At 64.9% G+C, this 11,547-nt stretch overlaps 1 protein-coding gene across 1 annotated transcript in view; it reads left to right on the top strand.

Moving 5' to 3' along the window:
* The window catches only part of DLGAP2 (DLG associated protein 2), a 317,447-nt gene that overhangs the window by 253,492 nt on the left and 52,408 nt on the right, over positions 1-11,547 (top strand). Inside the window, exon 8 of the mRNA XM_039877344.1 lies at positions 5,606-6,669. Coding sequence (XP_039733278.1) covers positions 5,606-6,669 — 1,064 coding nt within the window. The remainder of the gene's footprint in view (positions 1-5,605; positions 6,670-11,547) is intronic.

Below are 11,547 nucleotides of genomic sequence, written 5' to 3'. Positions count from 1 at the left end.
TGGATGCGTGGATGTGTGGTGTGGATGTGTGTGTGCACATGTTTGTATGGACGTGTGTGTGCATGTGTGTGGATATGTGGCATATTGGTGTGTGCACATGTGTGTGTCTTAGGTTTCAATGTAAAACACATCTTGCATTGTGGAGCATCGTGAGGAACTTTGGGAGCCACTGGCAGGTCGTGCTTTGCAGAGGCCGGGTGGCAGGATGGGGGGTCACGGCTTCTTGCAGTATTGGGGGACGAGAGGCAGGGTGCACAGTGGACGCCCAGCGGGCTCTGCAGGTGCCCCTGTGCCTGCTGGGGGACCAGACGGTCTGCCTACTCCCCACAGCCTTTGACCCCTGTTCATCGAGAGAAAGCGGGCGGGTAGGAGACAATTAAACCTGATCACACGAGACCTTGGCACATTCATCCCAGTGAGTGACAGATGCCAGCCTCCCGTGACATTGTGATTACTGTGATCATCACGCCCATGTGCTGTCAGCAGATGACACTCACGGATCCGGGCGTAGGAGACTGGCGTCAGCGGCCGCGGGGGCGTGACTGTGGCGCCCGGGGCAGCGGGCCCGGGCTCCTGGCAGACTTGTGCTTCCCGCAGAGTCGTTCTGCAGGGAGCTCCGTGACTGCCAAGTTCATTTGCAAACTGCAATAACTGAAAACACGGGCCTCTGGGACTGTTTTTAGTTCTGAAGATTTTCTGTGTTTGCCTCTTCAACGGTACGTGACTCACACGCAAATGTGCACGATGTCGCACAGCCGGAGACCTCGGCGCGAACGAGGATGGTGGCTGCTTGCTTTGGACGTGAGCTGCGGCTGTGCAGTGTGGCCTCTGGGACACATCTAGGGAAAAGTTAGCGGTCGGGGTGGAGCCGGGCAACCTGGCCAGTCTGTGGGGGCGGAAAGGAGCCGATGCACGGATGCCGGGGCCCCCCACTTCTCGGTGGCTGTGCTGGAGGCATCGAGAATGAGAAGAGGCTCGAAGTAACACGGAGGAGGAATAGGGACTGGCTGTCACCACGGACTGCAGCGTACGCCCCCTCCGGGCACCGCGACAACCTGACGACGATTCTCGGTGCAGGGTGGGGGGCTGGGGCTCGGGTATGCGGTTTGTCCACGTGACTAATGAACCTGCAGCCAGTCAGACCTGAGCTCGGCCAGGCGTGGCGGGGTCGGGCGGCCACTCCGCGAGCCTTCTCCCAGGACGCGGGGCGCCGTGGGTCTGGCCCAGCGCACCTGATGGCGGAGCAGAGGGTCTGTAACTGACGCCGACCCGCACTGGACGAACGTGCTGCCGACGTGTGCGCCGACCGTCTCGCGTGGCTCCCCTTCTGCCCCCGGGCGTCGGGCTGTGCCCCACCCCCAGCCTGTCATGACGCGTCTCTGCGGCGTTCACCCCCTCACCCGGCCGGGAGTCCTTCCACCCAAAGCCGCTGTCCCACGCGGGTCCCACGCGGGTCCCACGGGCAGCCTCACCGGCACCACAGCGCGTGCCAAACACACGCCTCCTCCGTGGAGGCCGACCCTGGTCGGAGCGAGGGCTCCACGTCGGGTGACAGCGGTGGCCACACACGCACGGCGAACCCCGGGGTCTGTTCAGCGCCTGGAACGGGAGCCCGTGCGCCCAGCCCCATCAGGGCAGGGCAGAAAGCGCAACGTTTCCTGTCCGGGTCAGCGCTGCCACGTCGTAGATTCGCCACGAAACGGACGTGAGCCGCGGTGAGCGTCAGCATTCACCGGACCCTGTCAGGCGGGTGCACTGCGCAGCGCCAGCCCGTGACCCCCGACCCCGTGGGAGGAGCACTGAGTGGGGACGCTGCGGGGGAACGCAGCACACAGGCTGCAGCGAGCCTGTCGCTCGCAGACAAAGACCACGGTCTCAGCTGCGTCGCAGGAGCACAAGCTCACACGCACGCACGCTAAGCGGAGTAACGCCCACGAGCCTCACCAGGCGGGCACAGGCCCCGCGTCGCACCTGGGGACGTGGCCGGGCGGACCCTGCTACTCGCATGCATCGCGGTGGCCGGCACTGCCGGGGGCGGGGACGGCTTTAAGTCCGGTGTTGGAGGACAGTGGCTCCAAACCCACAGCCTCCCCCGATGCTTCCCTGTCCCCGAGCAAAGCCAGCAGGTCACAGCAACCTGACACGGTACCTAGATGCCTGCCGAAGATCATTCAGACTTAGCAGCCGCTGCATGGCGGCCGGTCTGGCCTAGCGGCTCTCCTTGCTGAAAGTTCTGGAAGCTCCAGCTGCCTGCAGAAGCCCGTGTGCACAGTCAGCAGCTTCGTCCACAGTGGGGACCGCAGCAGGCTCTGCTGCCGCACACCTCTCCGTCTGGGGGCCCTTAGACCCAACCGTGTGGCTGTGATGACATTTTCTCAAGGGAGTCTCCGTCAGACCTCCAGCCTGGGACCTGAACATGCCGCCCCACTCCCCAAGTACGCGGACTGGCATCGGGGACCCAGGCTGGGGGCAGAGGGGCAGCCCAGAGGTACACGTCTCTGTGGCCGGAGCAGGACGCGCGTCACCGACCCCACAGTCTGCACACGCTCGCCACTGCGTCCGACGTGGCCGGCCCCCAGGACACAGCTCCTGAGCTCTGAAGCAGGCTGAGCCTTCACGGGGCCTCCCGCAGCCAGAGCCGCCACCGGCGCCCCCCCCTCGGAGCCAGAAGGGAGCGTCTGCGGGGCGCGTTGCCCCCAGATGCTCGGTGCTGTGGAAGTGAGGATTCGTCACCTCGCTGCACTAGGAGCCGCGAGCATGTGCTCGTTTGTCAGAGATGAGCCCGGGCGTTGGCCGTGGCCCTGCGGCCGTGAGGAACACAGGGAGGACCGGGCGTGCATGATGGGACCACCAGTGGCGATGGCACAGGGACCCAGTGGCACCCACGGCGGAGGCGTGGCTGTCGTACCGACGTGACATCCGAGGGGACTTCAGGAGTGATGGACCCGATGCCACTGCGAGCCCAGGGAGCCAGCGTGTCTCCGGCAGCCCAGGGGACATGTCCGGGCACTGAGTGTCACGCCCCGTGCTGGGACTCGTCTGTGCACATAGTTTTCCGTCAGGCACAGAATCCAGTGTCCTGGAGCCTGACCTGGGGTGGCTGCTGCTCCCAGACGGTGTCCTGATCGGAGTGAGGTCTGTCGCCGCCTCCTCGGCACCAGGACGAGGTATGTGCTCTTGGGTGTTTCCGTTTGGCTTTGAACCGTCTGCTGTCCTGTCGTGGCGGACCCCGTGTGAGTTACGCCATGCTGAGTGAGGTGAGACAGACGGGAAAGGTCAAGGACCACGTGATTTCACTCATACGTGGGGTAAAAACTGAACACACGGACAAGCAAGGCAAACAGACGAAAACTCGTGGACACAGACAGCAGTGGGTGGTCGCTGGGGGTGGGAATGGAGAGGGGAACGGGGTGGGCGACTCGGCTGTGGGGAGACTGGACGCGGGGTGGGTGGCGAGCACAGAGCGCGGTACGGACGACGCGTCACACGACTATGCAGTTGGAACCCGTACAATTTTATTAACCAGCGTCACACCAGTGCATCCAGTAAAAGTAGAAAAGCTACAAACTGAAGAAAAGTGAGGTCTCAAACGCCACCTTGGAAGGACAAAGCCAAGCACACGCGTGTTCGGGGGTGTGCACAGGAGGCGCGGGCGTCAGCTGGTGTTCACACATGAGCCCCACGGCAGAACGGGCTGACCACTGGGTGCTCACTGCAGTGACGGTCCCCCACTGTCCCACCCAAGTGGGACTGGCCGTGACTGGGGGTCCCCTGTCCCTGCAGTCCATCGCATGCCATGTGAAGCGCCAGGCGCCCAGCCATGAGCCGGTCGGCAGGTGCCACCAGGCATCCGGAGTGGACAGCACGCCAGCTGCTGCGGGCGGGGGTGAGCGGGGGCGTCTCTGAGGGACCGCTCATCCTCACGCTGCGACAAGACCCAGCCCGCACCTGAGGACAGGTGTGTGAACGGAGCCCGTCTGAAGGTTTTCTCTAAAGCCTCAGGGCTTGTGCCGTGCACGCGGACGAGTCACAGGCGGACCCACAGTCTGGACTTCAACGTTCTGCCCGGCAAGGCTTCCAGCCCGGCTCTGGAGCAGGCAAGGCGGCTGGAGGTCTGGGAGTTGAAGCGAATCTGTTAGAAGAGTCACATAAGGCTCGCTTTTCGGGTCAGCGTTTATCTCGTCTCTGTCAAGTGTAGCCGAGTCCTCATGTCAGACGGGGGAGACGGAGCCCATCACTGCGCCCTGCCCGGGCCCTCGCCTCCACTCCCCGCCCCGGCCACCCTGTGCCCGCCGCCCCCAAATCTGCACAGTCTCGTGTTGCCATAGATTCGCTGTTTCAGACCCCAAAAGACAAGTCAGGATGTTCTTGTGGGTTTGGGTTGCCAGCTGCATTTGCCCGAGGCACCGTGTGTGCCGACTGCTGGGTCACCCCCACCCTTCTACAGGCTGGGCCCACTGGTCGCTGTCATGCAGGGCAGGGGCGGGGGAGACGGGCTGTGCGGGCTCGGGCCTGACCCTGCCACGCACTGCCTGTGCGATAGCCGCCCTCTAAGCCCCGGCCTGCAGTCTGGGGAGGGCGGCGGAAACCAGGGTCCCCACCCGTGTGTGAGGGGCCCCGCCGCCCCACAGTGGGCATCCCGTCCCTGGGCCGTGCACCGCGCAGACCACGCGGACCCGGTGTCTGTGTCCTTGGGTCACTGCTGCCATGTGTCCGTCACAACGTGCCAGGAGACGTCCGGCATCCTCCGTGCTGATGGCTGTGACGCCCTGGAGCGTGTGTCACACTCATGCAGGGACGGTCTTTGGCCAAGTCTGTGCAGCCATGATTCATCGCCTGGCGACACGTTGTCTGCTGCAGCCCAGCAAGGTGATCAAGGCCGGACGACCTTGAAGCTCAAGGCAGAGGGGGGGAAGTGAACACGTGACAGGGGGGCCAGCGCAGAGAGCGGCAGTGGCAAGGGGGCGATGGGTGTCGGGATGGTCACCGTGCCACAGCCCGCGGGTCCCCATCCAGATGCTCTGCAACCACTTAGGCTGCGCGGAGGGGATTTAGCTCGCCAGTCGGCTTCCTGCACACGTAACACTGTATGCGTGCCGTGTGCTCCGTGCACGTGGCACGTGTGTGCACGCTCCCTCCATACACGTAGATGCACGTCACGCACAGACGTGTGCGTTACAGGAACACGTCAGATGTGCACGCCACGTACCACGTGTGCACACTGTACACTGCAGTCGCCTGTTTCCTGTGTGGGTTATGAGCATGTTACACGCCACACGTGCACAAAGCACGCAGACCTCACTGAAGACCGCGATGCACCTTTTCCCTCGAGTGTTCACCTGCTTAACACCACAGTCCGGCCCCCAAGGGGCCTGATGGTCGGGCAGACACTGAGTGTTTGTAATTGTAGAACAATATTTGGGGACATCAAAGTGTGTTCCCCTTGAGATTCTTGTACTTCGGAGCAGTCAGTGTGGTATGAAAGGAAGACTGCCCACTTGTCTGCCCCGACCGAAAGTGACCGCTGACCCCGGCGGAAGGGGCCGGCGTGCAGGGCCGCTGCCCGTGTCCCGCAGTCTAACCGCCACCTCTGTTTCCCCAGCAGACCAGCCGTGCACATGGCCTCTGACGCCACACTTCGATGACGAGGGACACTCCTCCACCCCCAGCAGCATGAAAGGCTTGACCGGGAGCCGGAATCAGCCGCAGCTGTGTCCCGGCCACACCTGCGGGTTCACAGCGCTGGACGGCTGTTCACACGCCCACGAGCTGGCCCTCCATGGGCCGGAGGCCAGGCGGCCCTACCTGCTCAGCCCCACGGACAGCTGCCCCGGGGACCGTCACCGCTGCTCCCCCAGGAGCTCCGTCCACTCCGACTGCATGATGGTGCCTGTGGTGCTGGGCGACCACGTGTCCAGCAGCACGTTCCCCAGGACGCACTGCAGCTCACATTACGACACGAGAGACGACTGCGCCGTGTCCCACGCCAGCGCGAAAACGCACCGGATCCCGGCCAACTTGCTGGACCAGTTTGAGAAGCAGCTGCCCCTGCACAGGGACGGGTTCCACACGCTGCAGTACCAGAGGGCGTCGGCCCCCGAGCCCCGCGGCGAGAGCCCCGGCCGCATCCGCCACCTCGTCCACTCCGTGCAGAAGCTCTTCACCAAGTCCCACTCGCTCGAGGGCGCGTCCAAGAGCAACGTCAACGGCACCAAGGGGGATGGCCGCGTGGACGACCACCACGGCCGCCACGCCAAGCACGGCAGACGCAGCAAGAGCAAAGAGCGGGTGCCCGAGGCCAAGCAGCGGTCGGGGCTGGGCAGCTGGTGGAGCTCCGACGACAACCTGGACAGTGACAGCACCTACCGCGCGGCTAGCGTGGCTGCCAGGCATTTCGCAGACCACGGCCCCCACTGCTACCCTGAGCCGTTCCTGGGCCCCTTCGCAGGCCTCTCCCTGAAGCCCTCCAAGAGCAACAGCGACGTCAAGTGCTCAGCCTGCGAGGGCCTGGGCATGGCGCCCGAGGCCACCTACATGAAGCGGAGCTCCTGGTCCACGCTGACCGTGAGCCAGGCCAAGGAGGCCTGCCGCAAGAGCTCCCTGAACTTGGACAGGCCCCTGGCCCACCAGGACATCAAGCCGCCCCTGCGGCCGTGCCACTACCTCCAGGTAAGCAGCTAAGCGGGCGTGACCGCCACGTGCACCGTGGTTCCCACAGCCGTCGCTCGGCGCCCCTGCCCGCCGGCCACAGCCCCGGCCTGAGCACCGGGAGGCAGCATAGGGTGGGCCATGCCACCGAGGGATGCAGTCGAGCGAGAGGAACAGGTGGCCCACGGTGACGCCTCCTTGTCTGAAAGGGGCCGCTCCGGGCCAGCGGGCGTGGGCCTGCAGCCCGGAGGGTCTCGCCGAGCACTCCTGACCACGGCCGCCGTGGCCTTGGGGATGCCGCCGGGCGTGGTTCCGGCACATGCCGTTTCCCCAGGCCGTGGCAGGCGAGGCACTGCGGGTGACCTGGGAGCCTGTGGCGGGACCCTCTGAGGTGTCCTAGGGCCTGCTCACCTCTGGCACTAATCACAGCGTCGCTGCCCGTGGGGGGATGCCTGCCAGGGCCCCCGCCTCTCTCGAGGGCCCCCGCAGTCACCGCCCAACAGCACTGTGTGCAGCGCCAAATGCGTGACGCGTCTCCTTCCCGCGTGCGTGGCCTGTGCTCCCGTCCCGTCATGCCCCTGCTGAGCATCGGCCAGCAGGGACTTCCCAGACGGTGACCAGCAGCGCTGAGTGGTGGCTGCATCGTCAGGCGGCCAGGCAGTGCGGCGGATGACCCCGGCCACGGTGCTCACAAGTCCCCGCAGCGACCCCAGGGCCGTCCTGGTGCGTTGTCTGAAACGCAGGCGTCCTGCTCAGGAGCAAGAGCTCGGCGGGCGGTGTTGTCAGGCAGGTCTGTTAGGAGGCAGGTGGGCCTCAGGTAACACCAGGTTGTAGCACACGGGATGTGAGTTTCACCAGCGGTCAGCCTAGCCGAGCCGCAGGCCCTGGGCGCCCCGACGGGCGAAGCCCTCGTTTCTGTGCCCGACATGGCGTCCACAGGTGTCCCCGGCAGACCACAGTGGAGCCGCAGCCACGGTGTGGCCCCCACTGGCCAGCCATCCCTCAGCCCCCTCTGTCCACCGCGCCCTGCTCCCGCAGCCTCTTCTCGCTGCCAGCGGCTCTTCCTAACGTTTTAGTTGTGGAGAACAGTCCTGTAAAGGGATGATGAACCCCACGCAGTCGTCACCCCGCTTCAAGCCAGTCCGTGCGTGGCTACGCTTGTCCGTCATGTAGAAATGCCCCGCAGCTGCGGCCACCCTGCTCTGGTCCCCGGCCAGCCGCGCTGAGAGGCTGGCTCTCCCCCCGGAGACATGGTCAGGCATCCAGGCCGGCAGTAAGGCTCGTGGGGTCACCCTCCCGGTCACCTTGTGTCCCCGAGGGCAGTTTCTTTTTAACGGCGTGTTAGGTCCGGGCCCGACGGGTGGCTGCCTGTCTCTGTCCTGCTCCCACTGTCCCCGGGGAGTGTTTGGGGGCTGTGGGGCTTAGGGTCCAGCTTGCATGTCTGACAGGTGCCTGCCGCGTGGCTCCCTCTGCGCTGGCCCCCCCATGGTGTCACTGCAGGCGGGTCTCTGGCCCTTGTGTTTCTGCCACCAGGCCAGTGGCCTCCGAGTTTGCTGCCCCGTGGCTTCTCCCGGCACACTGTGGGTCACTGAGGGTTCCACCCTCACGGGCGCCCGGCCAGCTCGAGACCACATCAGACCTGGCCTTCTCCATGCGGCGCATGACCAGGAGGCGAAGGACTTGGGCGTCACCGGCCAGGTGGCTCAGGCCTTGGTCCAGTGACGCAGGAACAACAGTCTGTGATCCGATCTCGTGAGGAAGGGGACCCTAGGGGGCACAGCTCAGACCCCAGCCCCTGCGAGGGGTGATGCAGCAGGCGGAGGTGAGCGAGCGAGCACGTCACCACGTCACCGCCGGCCACGCCCGGTCGTGCACTGCTGCAGGGGCCAGGCCCACACCGGCCGTGCAGACCTCTGGCCCGCTGCCCGGGACCTGGGCCCCGTGTCCCATCCGTGTGCACGACGCAGCGTCCGAACGTCTGGAACACGGCTGCCCCCAGAGCTGTGGATGCGGGCGCCAGGGCGTCCCAGGGGTGCTGTCTCCCCGCAGCCGTGTGACCCCACTGGGGCCCACACCGTCAGAGGCCGTGCGGTTTCCAGCAGCCGCCCCACCCCCACGTCTGTGTGCGGCCACCGCCTCCGGGACATGGATGAGACCCCTCTCCTTGCTGGCTGTCCTCTCGTGGCCACCGCTGGTCACTGCAGATGCGTGGCCATCCCCGGCTGCTCGTCCAGTCTTCCTGTGCTCCAAGGGGCTGAGGCCCACATTCCCCCAGCCCTGCCCTGGCGTGGGAGGCGGGGTCCCGGGACCCGTGGCGGCGCCGTACCCGGGGGAGAGGCTGCACAGCAGGAAGCGGGGTCGGTGCTCCTGCCAAGGATGCCAGAGATCGGGGCTGAGAGTCGTTTTCGGTCTCTCCTCGTGCGTAAGGTGCCGTCAGCATTCGAGGAAGATTTTTTACGTTTCAGGTAGGTTGACGCAGATGACGGGCAGATTGAGAGCAAATCCAGATCCGTTTGTTCTTAGAAAAAAGCTCTTGTTTTCTTGTTTTCTCCACGAACAGACAAGGCATCGAAGGTCAGCCTCGTGACCGTCGCTGATCAGGTGGGCGAGTCACAGCTGAGCTCAGGGAGCACGTGGCCGCGTGTGTCACCTGCGCAGTGAGGTCTGGGGACATGCAGGGTGGGGCTGCAGCCCCGGGAGGGCAGCCGTGCCCCTCTCCCCACGCCCCTCCCACCGCCTCCCGGCCCCGCGCTTCGTCACTCCCCTGTCTCCTGACTTCTGGTCCAGACCCACAGAGTCCCTACTGGGGAGCAGCCACGTCAGCCCCGCGGTTCTGCTTCGCCGTGCTGCGGTTTGTGACGCACGTGTGCGTTTGGACACGGGGGGCGGACACGAGGTGGGGCGCGTCCTGAACCGTGAGAACGTGTCACGTTAAGTAGCACTTCCCGCTGCCCCCGTCTGTCCCACTGATGCTCCATGCTTGATGCTCGGGCCCCGGGCGGGGTCAGGGGCTGCAGGACCGGCCCTGACCGTGTCATAGTGGTGAGGCGACCTGGCCCGCCCCCCAGGAAGGGCACTCGGCCGCGGCGGGCACTTGGAACACTGAACGTCTGCCCTCCCGTCAGCCACCTCTGTTCACCGGGTCGTGCGATGCGGTTCAGAAAAAACCCGTCTTCGCCGGGGCCAGGCTCCCTGTCGCTGCTCCTGCAGAGGCTTTTAACGGTGCGGCCACATGCCCGTGGGATTCCCACGGAGGCAGACGTCAGCTCGGCAGAGGGCTGCGCTGTGTTCGAGGACGGCTGGCTGTCCTCATGTGCTCTCTCTGGCCACCCCCCATCGCCCCGATGTCCCTCCCTATCACCAACTCAGGCCACTCAGCGCTGCCCCTGTCCTGCCTCACAGACCTGCTTGGCCGTCTGTGATCCGTGTCCCCGACGACACTCAGGCCCGGACGCACTCGGGTGGTTGTGGCCTCTGCACCTGGCACAGGCTCACGGCTCAAGCATCTGAATGAAGGACCAGCGAGTCCCTTTGTCCTGGAATGTCCTTGGCCCCTGAAAGCAGAGAGGAAAGCTGCTCACACGCCTTCAGCAGAAGCGTTTTCCAGGCACGGAGGCCCCAGAGCCAGCGCCCAGGGGCGTGACGAGCCCCAGCCCTCGGCCCCCACGGCCCTGCACCCCAGCATGGCCCACCCAGAGAACCAGCTTCTCGGAAAACTACCCAGTGCTGAGAGATTCAGAGGCAAAGAGCGAGGAGAGCGACTGTGTGAGGTTCACAGCCTCAGGGACGATGACGCCTTCCAGGACAGAAGGGCCGCAGCGTCCTCGGCTCTCTCTGCTCCAAGGGCACGTCTGCCGTTCGAAGGGGAGGAGTTTGTCTCAGCTTCTAGTTCCACAGCCTGGCCAGGGACGCACGCGGAACTCGGTCACCCGTGTGACTCTCAAACTGACAAGAGACCAAGTCCGGGAGGCATTTCCGAAGCCCTGTGAGGCCACTTTGCACGTGAATGTGTGACCTTGAAAAGCCACGAAGGTCCACCCTTTGTGGTCCTTGGTCTGTATCCAGCTGTGTCAACTGCAGGCTAAGACACAGAGCGGCTGCCCAGGGTCCTGGCGACACAGCCAGGGGACAGTCTGCAGGCACTTCAGGGGCCCTGGCCATGGTGTCCGTGACACCTCTCATCCACCCAGTCACAGCGCCCGGAGCCCGCTGACTGTCCACAGTGACTTGTCACCTCTGGGAGTGGCGGCATCACAGCCACTTGGGGAGTTGCCTGGACTCTGTGCTGGGTCCCTCCCAGAACACGCTCAGGTGGGCAGGTCCCGCTGGACGCCCCTCAGTGCACCTGGGAACCACTGGCCCCTCAGGCAGTCATCGTCATCGGCTATTTACAGCGTCTGCTTGTGACTCTGAGACGTCCTCATACTGGCACCATCACATTTGCTGGCTCTGTTCAGTCTCTCTCAGGACAGTACTGCAGTTCTGGACACTGGGCACCCCTACAAAGGCTCCCCTGGAAGGGTTTGTCAGGGAGCCGTAAGAGCGAGGGCAGGGACCAAACCACACGGGGTCAGTGACGGTGACAGCCACTCCCCTGGGCCTACGGGGGCGATGCAGGGACAGGTAGCCTGTCCTGGCTGAAGCAGCCCCTGCCGGAGACAGGCCTGGGCCAGGAGGGAGCCGCAGGAATGTGCACACTGGCTCGCTGTCCGCCCGCGCCGCCATCAGCCAAAGCCAGCTGAGCTGGACAGCAAGGGACAGTGCAGTCTCCCTCAGTGTCAGGGGAGGAGCAGGACAGAGAGAGGAGAGTGGATGGGGAGGTGACAAGGGTACACGACTGTCACACGGGGACAGTGACTCTCACGCGGGGACGGTGACCCTCACACGGGGACGGTGACC

This window comes from Pteropus medius, unplaced genomic scaffold, assembly GCF_902729225.1.
Source record: "Pteropus medius unplaced genomic scaffold, Ma_sr-lr_union100, whole genome shotgun sequence".
NCBI lineage: Eukaryota > Metazoa > Chordata > Mammalia > Chiroptera > Pteropodidae > Pteropus > Pteropus medius.
Note: the sequence above shows the minus strand (reverse complement) of the source record. Positions and strands in the feature narration are given on the sequence as shown.